The 11786-nt window shown below is 43.4% G+C and overlaps 1 protein-coding gene across 2 annotated transcripts in view; it reads left to right on the plus strand.

Annotated features, from left to right (window-relative positions):
- The window catches only part of MAP4K5 (mitogen-activated protein kinase kinase kinase kinase 5), a 57634-nt gene extending 46707 nt beyond the window's left edge, over window positions 1-10927 (plus strand). For both annotated transcript variants that reach the window (XM_027704026.1, XM_027704027.1), the window contains 11 exons: window positions 466-526; window positions 1010-1012; window positions 1478-1592; window positions 1726-1784; window positions 2825-2928; window positions 3304-3481; window positions 4706-4774; window positions 5191-5283; window positions 5898-5968; window positions 6210-6265; window positions 7711-10927. In XM_027704026.1, coding sequence (XP_027559827.1) covers window positions 466-526; window positions 1010-1012; window positions 1478-1592; window positions 1726-1784; window positions 2825-2928; window positions 3304-3481; window positions 4706-4774; window positions 5191-5283; window positions 5898-5968; window positions 6210-6265; window positions 7711-7798 — 897 coding nt within the window. In that variant the 3' untranslated portion in view covers window positions 7799-10927. The remainder of the gene's footprint in view (window positions 1-465; window positions 527-1009; window positions 1013-1477; window positions 1593-1725; window positions 1785-2824; window positions 2929-3303; window positions 3482-4705; window positions 4775-5190; window positions 5284-5897; window positions 5969-6209; window positions 6266-7710) is intronic.
- Window positions 10928-11786: the final 859 nt, after the last annotated feature.

Below are 11786 nucleotides of genomic sequence, written 5' to 3' on the forward strand. Positions count from 1 at the left end.
TTTCAAAACAGCTTAATCATTTGAAGTCCTTTCTTTCTTATCAGAAATTTCTACAACAAAACTTCTGCCCTTCTCTTGTCATCCTTATCCCTTCTTTTGTGAGACTCCTGAAGGCCATTGTTTGCCATCACTTTTATCACAATTCCCTTTTCAAGAGTTCGTTCTTCACTTTAAAATCTCCTCAAATCCAGAGCAGCTGCCCCGTGAGTAACTTCTTCCCACTGGGACAAAATTCAGTCCCAATCTTCCATGATCTGTCTGTGCACAGAGCAGCCTCTTAACATGGACAGCCAGGCAGGTACATCCCAAAAAACACAGAGGGTCCAAACCAGGGAGTTAAAGGGAAGCTGGGACTTTCTCCAGTGTGGATTCCTGCAGGAATGGTGGTGGAGGTGGAGCAGGCAGAGAAATGATGGTTGGAAATTCCTGTGTGTTTCTATTAATGGAAATGTTTTCTTTTATCAGTTATTTCCCCGAAAATGCACCTGGCTGTATGTTATCAACAACACCTTGATGTCCTTGTCAGGTAGGTATAAAGAGAGGGGAAATTATTAAAATTATAAATAAAGGGGAAGTATAAATAAATAAAGTCATGATTCAGTACAATGTTGTTTGATCAACCTGGAGAATGATCCACAGAGACCTTAGAGCCCCTTCCAGAGCCTAAAGGGGCTCCAGGAAAGCTGGAGAGGGACTTGGGACAAGGGATAGAGGGACAGGACAAGGGGGAATGGCTTCCCACTGCCAGAGGGCAGGGATAGATGGGATATTGGGAAGGAATTCTTGGCTGTGAGGGTGGGGAGGCCCTGGCACAGGTTGCCCAGAGAAGCTGTGGCTGCCCCTGGATCCCTGGAAGTGTCCAAGGCCAGGGTGGATGGGGTTTGGAGCAACCTGGGCTGGTGGAAGGTGTCCCTGCCCCTGGCATAGAGTTGGGACTGGATGATCTTTAATGTCCCTTCCAAACCAAACCATCCTGGGATTCTAAAACAAAATCTGTGTAAATTTGAAGAAGGTGAAGTGACTGTGAAGTGCTGCTGATCCAGCAGTTTTGCTGCTTGGAAATACTGATTCTTGGACAATCAGTTGTCCTGGAATAGGATATTCCAAATAGGAAACAGGCACTGTGGAATGGAGACTGATTATAGGACTGTGCCTTTAAACATGCAGGGTTTGTTTAACAACATTTCTATTGATTTATAGAGAAAATATCCTGATATCAATTGTTGTATAATTACAGCCTTCTAAAAATGTTTACATAAACCTGACTTTACTGAAATGAGCCTCAAGTTCAATATTCATTCTCTATTCATTATTGTTGTTGCCTTCTTTTATTTTCTTCTTATTCTGGACTTGGCCTCCCTGCTGCTCGTGCTCCCTGTTTCCAGAAGGTAATTTTCCCTACCTACATTTTCCTAAATGGTGCAGTTCTCCACTGGAGGAGTGGCTGTGATGTCAACTGTACTTTTCTCTCTTCCAGGGAAAACGTTCCAGCTCTACTCCCATAATTTAATAGCTTTGTTTGAACAAGCCAAAAAAACAGGATTAGCTGCTCACATTCAAACCCACAGATTTCCTGACAAAATATTACCAAGGTACAAACCTCTCACTTATAGGCAGTTATTAATAAGTGAAAATAACCATAAATGCTGTTGGTGCTGTTGGGTTTGGTGCATGAAGGGCCTTGACATCTCTTGCTGATGAATTTTTTGGTGATTATTATTCCAGGAAATTTGCCTTAACGACCAAGATCCCTGACACAAAAGGATGCCACAAATGCTGTATAGGTGAGCAGATGTTCAGCTTTGCTGTTTATTTTCCTGGCCATGGCGTGTCTGAATAATGAACTTAGTTGGGATTGTTCAGCCTGGAGAAGAGAAGGATCCACAGAGCCCCTTCCAGTGCCTAAAGGGGCTCCAGGAGAGCTGGAGAGGGACTTGGAACAAGGGCATTGAGTGACAGGACAACCAGGAATGGCTTCCCACTGCCAGAGGGCAGGGTTAGATGGGATTTTGGGAAGGAATTTTTGGGTGTGAGGGTGGTAAGGCCCTGGCACAGGTTGCCCAGAGAAGCTGTGGCTGCCCCTGGATGCCTGGAAGTGTTCAAAGCCAGGTCTTATATACAATTTTAGATTAATTTAGTTTGGAAAAGGCCCTTAAGATCACCAGGCCCAACCATTCCCTCAGCACTGCCCAGCCCACCACTGACCCATGTCTCCAAGTGCCACATCTTCCAGTTGCACCTTCACACCCTTAAAAATAATACAAGGTACTTCTTTGCCAATTGGACATCCTGTTTAACTCATATAAAGTGTCCACAACAGCCACATATTTACAAGTGATTCCTCAAGTCACCCTTGTCCTTTATCCAGCTGAGCTTGAAAAAACTCCCCCAAACCAGTCAGAGCCCCCTAGGAGTTATGAGCTTCCCATCTTTTCTGCCTGGGAATTGTTTTATTTCAATCCCAACCTGACCCAGCTCACCCAGGCCCATGGAGAGGAGTCACAGCTTTTCTGCCCACTCAGCGTGTGGGCTCTGAGCTGGGACTCCAAGGATGCTGCTGCTTATTAATTACAATGGAATTTATCTGGAGTGTAGCACAATATTAATCACTGTGGATATTGGAATGGCAACTAGTGGGAAACTGATGGAATGAGATGATCTTTAAGGTCCCTTCCGACCCTAATAATTATTTGATATGTTTTTATAATGCTATTTCTTAATTTATTTGCAAAAGTACCTGTGCAGAGTTTTTTTCTCTTGAACTTCCAGGACTTTAAAATTACTGTTTTCAGGGGGATTTTTTTGTTTGTTTTATTTTTTGCAGTACGAAATCCATACACAGGCCATAAGTACCTTTGTGGTGCACTGCAGTCTGGAATTGTTCTACTCCAGTGGTATGAGCCAATGCAGAAATTCATGTTAATAAAGGTAAGGATTTACTTGTAGTTTAGTTTAATAATTATACACAGTTGTTGAAATAACCTTTCCAGAGTTTGTCATGGAAAGTACGTCCCGGTCTGGTGCCATTTGTGGGTTGTGAGCACTTGAAAAATCTGGCTTGACACGTTTTGACTCAGAAAACCTTGTGACTGAAGTCATGTTAAGTCGTTTAAAAGTCATTTAAGTGCTGGATCAAGCCCAGCACTCCCAACAGCAGAACATCATCCACCTCTGCCCAGCCTGATGTTCGTGCAGTGAAAAATTCTGTATATTTATACTTTGTGCATGTTACTGTAGATTTTGTTTCACTGTAAAATCAGACTTACAACTGCCTGATTATGGTGGTTGTTTTTTTCTCCCCAGCACTTTGATTTCCCCCTGCCAAGCCCCCTGAATGTGTTTGAGATGCTGGTGATCCCGGAGCAGGAGTATCCCATGGTGTGTGTGGCCATCAGCAAGGGCTCGGAGCCAAACCAGGTCGTGCAGTTTGAGACAATCAACCTGAACTCGGCGTCCTCGTGGTTCACGGAGATCGGGGCAGGTGAGGCTTTCTGACCATCTTCCAGCCCTTGGATTCTCTGGGAATGTTGGATATGACTCCTCAGGAGTCAGTTGGAAAAGCTTTAGGCTTGGCAGCTTCTCTACCCAGAGCAGATCCCAGGTTTTTAGAACCTGAAGGGAGCCTGCAAGAAAGGTGAAGGGGGACTTTAGACAATGGCCTGGAGTAATAGAACAAGGGGGAATGGGTTCAAACTGACACTGAGCAGGGTTAGGTGGGATATTGGGAAGGAATTCTTAGCTGGGTGGGTGGTGAGGCCCTGGCACAGGTTGCCCAGAGAAGCTGTGTCTGCCCCTGGATCCCTGGAAGTGTCCAAGGCCAGGCTGGACAGGGTTTGGAGCAACCTGGGCTAGTGGAAGGTGTCCCTGCCCATGGCAGGGGGTGAAATGAGATGAGTTTTAAGATCACTTCCATTCCCAACACTTCTATAATTCCATGATTCTCTGTGTTCTTGTGCTGACCCACCCACCTCAGTATAAACTGTCCTTGTTAAAAAGCTTCCACTTCAGACACACCTTTTGTTTTCTAAACCTCCTTAAACACTCACCAGACCCTGCTGATTGGGTTCTCCTTTGTTGCCTGGGATCAGTCTTCCTGCTCTTTCCCCTCCTTTCCTGTGTAAAGAATCCAGAAATGAATTCTTGTCCATGCTCCAGCCCCTGGGGGAGGTTTGTCATCTTCAGCTGGCTTTTGGTAAGCCAGGATTTGGGTTATCTTCACAACCTGGTTGATATTTTGCATCTGCTTTTCTCAGCTGCCCTTGTTGGATATCCTTTTTTACCTTTAAAGCTGTACCAACAACTTCATTAATAAAAACCAGAAAAAAATGCTGTGAAATTCTATTAAATTTAGCTTGGTATCAGCACAATAATCTTTCCAGATGTGGATTTATGGGAAAGGAGCATTTTTTTAGGAGTGAGGATTCCCTTGATGGTTCCTTTTGTTCATTATGGTGCCTCCCTGTGAAGGAAGCTGTGCAGAACTGTAGCATAAAACGTCTTTTATCCAGTCAAAGTAGTGCTTTTATATTAAATACCTGCTTTGAACTGAGGGGTTTGTCCTTCTCCCAGAACATTCTGGGATCTTAGAGCCCTAAAAATAATTCAGAGTAACAAACAGCACAGTGAAAAAGGCTGTGGCTTTGGTGAGAGGAGGCTGAGATCAGTCTTTTATGTGTATAAAATAATCTGCTCTGTTTTTCCTCAGGCAATCAGCAGTTGGATGCCATTCACGTGACACAGCTGGAAAGGGACACTGTCCTGGTCTGCCTGGACAGTGAGTAACACAATTCTCTTGGAAAACTTCCTACACCTCGTGCAAAGCTTGTTTTGCCACAGTTGTTGAGCTGAACTGTGCCCACAAGTTCATTTTTCCCCCTTCATTAATGATCTGTGTTGTGATATTTCCAAAAAGCTACAGTTTGGATAAGTGGGATTTCATTTGGAGTCTTGTAATTCCACTTTCTCCTCATATGTGAATCATTCTGTCAGTAGAGTCTAAAAACATACCAAGTGCACAAAAAAGTTTTCTATATTTATTTTGAGAGAAAGATGCTCTTGGGTTCATTTTAGGCAAAAACTGTAGATGTTAACTTGGGGTATTTCTTTGTGCCTGAAAGATTAAATTAGCATCTCTTACTTGAATGCTTTTCAGCAGTGGGTTTTAATACTTATTTTTCTGTTTCTCTCGAGAATTTGTGAAAATAGTGAATTTGCAAGGGAAACTGAAGTCAAGCAAGAAATTGGCCTCTGAGCTGAGCTTTGATTTCTGCATTGAGTCAGTGGGTGAGTGATTTGCTTCTGTCTTGTCTCTCGGGGTTGAAGAACTCAGAGGGGTGAGTGTTGGAAGACTGGCTGGTTTCTGGTTGTTTCCATAGAACTGAGAAAAAAATTTGGGGAGGGGAAAGTGTTTTAGTAATACATAGATTTGTGTTAGTCTTCTGAAAGTTGGGATTTTATTTAAGGTGTAGCACAACCATTTTTTAATAGTCAGGATCATAATATTTCAGTCTGGGTCTTAGAGGACAAGCTGCTGTCTTTAAATTATCATAGGACAGGAGCCTTTGCTTCAAAAACTTGAATTGTAGTTGTCAGACAAATGTTTGTGCTGTAATAAACTCTTGGAATTATAGAATTAAATCACTCAGAGCTGGGAGTTCTGTGCTCCCTCTGTCCCTGATTGGAAAACTCCTCCCATTTTTCATACATCTATTTTGAAGTAAATATAATAATTCAATTTTTAATATATATATATTAAAAATAGTTATATTTTAAAGTAAATCTAATAATTCAAATATGTAGTTGGAATTGTGTTTATACCCTTCCTGGGGTTTTCTCCAGAATCATTAGGGACACAAAGATCCAGGGAATGGGGTGTGATGTGTGTTTTTCCTTTGCAGTGTGCCTTCAGGACAGTGTGCTGGCCTTCTGGAAACATGGAATGCAGGGCAAGAGCTTTAAGTCAGATGAAGTAAGTGATCTCCCAGTGTCTCCAGGAAGGTTTAATTTATTCCTGTTCCTTATTTACCACTTGATCCCTTTGGCTCCTCTCGCTCCTTCCCTACTGGCAATGCCTGTGCTCCGTGATCAATTTATCTGTTTCTCCTGTAGTTTGCACCAAGTTGCATTTGAATTTTATTTTCCTTCCGACTCGGGCCAGTAAATTTCATTTTGCCCCTGAAACAGATCTAAACATCTCCGTTTTTCCCCAGGTGACCCAGGAGATATCCGATGAAACCAGGGTTTTCCGCTTGCTGGGGTCAGACAGGTAAATCACCCCGAAGAAACAGAAACCTTTTGTTTTATTTAAACCAGCTTTTCTAGTTCCCAGCTGGAACTGGCTTCCAGCCCACCACAGCTCTGTCTGTAGGCAGCAGGTGACAGGGAGAGGTGAGAGATGCCCTTGGATGCCTGGAAAACCTGCTCCTGGCTTGGATTTTCCTGGTGAACTGTGAATTATCTTGGCAGCTAGTTAGTTAAAAATAATCTCTGCTGATCTTGAAATAGCAGGGCAAACTAGAACACACACAGGTTTTAATCACAGTGGGCTAAATTCACTCGTTATCCATAATATCCAGCTGATTCCAGAGGTGGGAAGAGGTGCAGCTGCCTCCAGGTTTGGAACCTGAGCAGCAGCCGCCCCAGTCTCTGGGTTGGACATGTGCACTTGTGGGTTCAGTGCTAAATGTAGGAGTAGATAGGAATGAATCCAGAAATCAGTTCCAATCACAGAATCCCAGAATGGTTTGGGATGGAAGGAACCTTAAAGCTCATCTTGTTCCACCTCCCTGCCCTGGGCAGGGAGTCCTTCCAGTATCCCAGGTTGTTCCAAGCCCCATCCAACCTGGCCTTGAATACCTCCTGGTCTTAAATCCCTGATCCATCTGGCTTTTGAACTGCCAAACCCCTTGGTTTGTATTTTCCATCTCTGTTCAGCTGGAGCAGAATTCTTTCCTGCCATTCCAGCAATGGGATGTGGTAGCACCTTTCTGCCTTGGATCACTCTAGAACTGGTCAGGTGCAGAGGTGCAGGTCAGGGACAGAGGGAGTTAGGAGACTTCATTTGAAAACTCTTGAGGAAAAGAGAAAGTAGAGAAAAGTGTGATCCTAAAAACAACAGGATGTTTTCCTAGGAACTGGTGCAGAGAAATGCAGGCATTTGGGAGGGAGAAGGGAGGGCAAAGGCCCAACCACATCAGCTGATGGTTAAGGTCCAGAGTGGGATGGGACAGTGGTCAGTGTGTGCCAAGACAGGGGGAGACTCATTTTCCAGAGTAGCCCACAGGAATGTGATCCAGCAGGACATAGGCAGAGATGGGGTTGAGTGATCCCTGTGAACCCACTGGGGATAAATATTTAGGATGGAGGAGAATTGTTTGGGTTAGTGGCTGATGCTCATCACAAGATGTGGGAGGGATAAACGTACTCGGGCTGCAGATGATGGGATCATGGAATCATGGAATGGTTTGGGTTGGAAGGGACCTTCAAGATCATCCAGTTCCATGGCAGGGACACCTTCCACCGTATGTAACACTGTAGGGATTTTATCAGAAGTGATGCTGCAAAACAAGGGAACTGCTTTAAAGAATGAAAAACCCAAGATATTTGGGAGAACCTCCAGGCTGTAGAAACCTGGGAATTTGCTCCTCAGTAGTCACACCACTTTTACCTTTTGCCACTGAATTTGTGGATCCTGTTTGTGTTTGGTTGCAGAGTGGTTGTGTTGGAGAGCAGGCCCACAGAGAACCCTCAGGCTCACAGCAACCTCTACATCCTGGCTGGACACGAAAACAGTTACTGAGCAACACCCACCCAACGCAAATAACGGAGGGAATTTGCCTCAGGAGGAACAAAGGAGCATTAGGAAACTGGAACTTGCCGTTTCTTTCCTTGACACCGAAGTCGTGCTGGTTTTTAGGGTGGGAATCAATCCATTTTTGCAGCTGGGAACAGCTGGTTCTGTCTCTTGCCACTGTGTGGTTGGTTATATGGAGTTTGCTTAATAAAAGCTGAGATAAAGAGCCCTTTACTCGTTAGTTGTAGGGAAACAGAGCCTTGAAACATGTTATGCAGTAAAGGTGCCATAAACTGTTAAATATTTTTCTTCCCTTGGATTTTTCCTGTTAGTCTGTAGATATAGATCTAGTGCTGGCTGTTGCCCTGTTTTATACTGAGTCTTATTCTTAATAAAACAAAGATTTGTGTAGGAAGTGGAAGTATCTGCAAAGCTTTTTGGTTTGAAATCTGCCATTGGGTATGGCTTTGTATAATAGACTATTTAATCCTTATTTATTAATCTGCTGCTAGGATGGGGTAATGTCTCTAACTTTTAGCAAAGGAAGGTTGCAGAGCAGCTTACTTTTTTTTTTTTTTTTTTTTTTTTTTTTTACAATTGTATAAAGATTTGATTATTCCTTTTCCTTGTAGGGATGTAGTGCATTACTGAGGGGTGTGTTACCGTGTCGGGTGATCTTGTAAAAAAAGAAAAAAATGCGGTTTTTGTACAACAAAGTATTTTGTACTGATTTTTCTGCCTGCAGAATTGCCATAAAAGGGATTTTTCTTACTTCCTAGACGTAGGGTGTGTGTACACAAAGTAGAATATTGATATCAGTCTTGTTGCTCCCGGGTGGGTGTGTACAATATCCATGTGTGTGTGTGTGTGTGTGCACGTGTGTGAAGTTGACTGGCAGTGTGTATTTTTTATATATATATATATTTATATATATATAAAAATGTACAAAATATATATGCTTTATTTTCATAAATTAGGGATAAGCCTTGTGAGGTGACATGGAAATTGTACCTGGTCATAATCCTTAATGAATGAAAGTATCATGTATCCGACTGCCCATGACGTGTAGTTTATTTATGCTATTCCAGAGGGGAGCCCATAGGGATAACTGAGGCTGTGCAGCATTCCAGCTGCTGCCAGACAGTGGTTTGGGAATGGTCATTTCCCCAGCTGGGTAGTATGAATAAACATGATTAAGAACCAATATTCTGTATCCAAGCTTTGATCACTTTTTCCCTCTTTTGTCACCGGCATTTTTTAACTTTCCCTTTTTCTTCCTCCACTGAAGAGTCACATCGGTTCCTTTTGTCTTCCTCATTAATTAATATTCTTGAGGTACCATTAAATATAGACTGACTACAGGAGAGCATCTGGTTTTACTACCTCACATTACCCTGCTGGCTTTGATGTGAACACAGTCCGTGGGCAGGTGCAGTAGCAGCTCATAAACATTTAAATTGAAGGTTGTGGGGGGTTTTTTTTAATGAAATGCTGCAGCAAACTGCTGCCTGTTCAGCTCCAGAGATCCGCTCCCTAAAAAGGACAGGCTGGAATTCACAGGTGGTTTTAACAGAGCAGTAAAGGTGTGTGACAGCTTGGAGTGGTTTGGTGCTGGATTGTCCGTGTTGGCATCAGGTTACGTGATCCATAATTTAACATTGAGGGAATTGTCTTGGCTCGGTGATGTTTTCTTGTTGCTAGAGACAGCTGGAGGTTTGTGTTTGGCAGGTCTGGAAGGGAAAACAGCCCTGCACACATTTAGCATTTTAGCCACTGTCATTCAAAACTAATTCTCATTGACTTGACATCAAGTCAAGCTTTTCAGTTCTGACACTGTGTCGAAGCTTCAGAAATAGTAAGTGTACAAATAAAACTTTAAAATCACACCACGGATTATGGAAAATGTGGTTTAAGGGTGGTCAGCTGGAATTGGTTCAGCACTATTAAAAGCAGGACATGTAATTCTTAATTCTGTTAAAGAAGTCGAGTTCTCTAGTACTGAAATTACTTCACAGGTAACAGTGACTGGTGATTAACCTCAAATGGTGCAACTGCTGGTCTACAGAGACTTTAAAACAAAAATTAAGACAAAGTGAAGCACCGGGTGTAGATATTGTAGAGCAAACATTTTTTAATTTACCTCATTCACTGCAGAAGGTAATTTTGGCTTCGTCTTTGAAAACACTTAAAGGAGATCTCTAAAAGACTAGAGAAACCTGTAAATAAAATCTGAATATTTATGGGGAATAACTGGAGTAAATAACTCTTAGGTCATGACACTGTCATGCAGAAATAACGAGCTGAAAGTATTTTTCTTTGAATGACACAAATGGCTTTGGTTTGCTGGATCATAATAAACTTAGGAAAGTCCTTGTTTAATCAAATCTTTTTTAGCTGTTGAAGCATTTCTAATGGCATGTTGTGAAATGCTTTATGCTGGTTTTACAGACAGTGGCATTTTTGGCATGATCTTCCTAGTGTAAAACCTCACTTGTATTCCTTATCACACAAGGGATTGGTGTGCTCCACAGCCAACCCGGCCAGTCTTGGTGACTCTGATTAGTATAATTTGCATTAGACTGTTTAATTTAGTCTGTTATTGTCTGTATCTTTGTTTTTGTGACATTTCAACCAGGGTTGGGAAAGCCTGGTGTGGGGGGGGATTGGGGTTTATGAAGCAAAAACTTGCCCAGCCCCTCGTTCCTCTTCCGACAGTTATCAAAGTTACTGGATGCACGAGGTCATGTGTCCAACTTGAAAGCCTTAAAACAGGCTCCCAGTGCTCTTGGAAGTACTCTTGGAAGTACAAACACTATGTGAGGAACAAGCAGCCTGTGGATTAATCTCTTTGGATTTCCTAACCGAATTCCTTGTAACTGAAAAATACACCTGGAATTGTGCTGCCATCTCTTTTAGAGAAGAAAGGTACAATGCATCAGTGAGCCACGGTGTCTCTGGATGAAAAGGACAAGACTGGGAGACTCTGAAATGTGCTTTTTTTTTATCTTGTTTAGTCGTTAGGTGTAACTGAGACTCTTAACTGCACTCGTTCAGTTTGTGTAACCAGGCTTTGTTCCACGGGAATTTCTGTTGCAGTTCAGTCTATGCCAAATAAACTGCTTTATTTGATACGGAGCGGTGGTGTGGTGGCTTGCTGGGAACAATACCTTGTCAGAGAGATCTGGGGAGGATCCAGCTGGTCTCCAGGTTTTGTGGCCGTTGCGGGAAGGGCCTGGCGCCGCTCTCCTCCGTCCTCCAGACTGCCGGGAGCCACCCGGCAGCTCCCACGTGCAGCAGGGCAGCAGGAGGTCTGGGAATAGCAGGGGAATGAGAAATAGGAATAGCAGGGGCAAATTCTTCCCAGCCCAGTCACCTGGGATCACCATGGATCCACTCGGGAGCTGTCTGGCTGGAAAAGCCAAGACTGGCTGCCTTGTGTACCTGTATCCCAGATCTTCAGGGATATGCTGAGGAGGGTTGTAAGTAATGGAATGAATGTGCCTTTGGACAACACAAGGAACTGCCAGTTACTGGTAAATAAATACACAACCACATTCCTCCTCTGCAGAAGATTGTTATCTCTGTGGGCAAATCTTGGCAGCTGGGAGGCCAGGAGACTACACATCCCTGATGGATGTGGCTTGGGAAGAAAAATAATTAGTGGATCTTTGTCCTGCACAGGGTTGGGAAGCACCTCAAGAAAGGACTGGGGAGGGAGGAGGCATAGGATGTGGCAGGGTGTCCACACAGATCTCCAGATCTAATGTTGGAAGTGGTTATCACCACAAAAGGCCACTTTCCTCAGGGGATGAGGGGAGGACTGAGGATACAGGGACCTGCAACAGGAAAGAGAATGGGAAGGTAAAAGATAGAAATGCTCTATAAAAGGGTCTGGTTGCTGGCAGGAATCCATCAGGTGAGAGGCACCCGAGATGCTGGAATGGTGCAGGAGGAAGATGTTCCAGGAAACCTCCAGGTTTTCCAGAGGTTTTCA

Source organism: Neopelma chrysocephalum, unplaced genomic scaffold (genome assembly GCF_003984885.1).
Source record: "Neopelma chrysocephalum unplaced genomic scaffold, ASM398488v2 Primary Assembly neopelma1_253, whole genome shotgun sequence".
Lineage (NCBI taxonomy): Eukaryota > Metazoa > Chordata > Aves > Passeriformes > Pipridae > Neopelma > Neopelma chrysocephalum.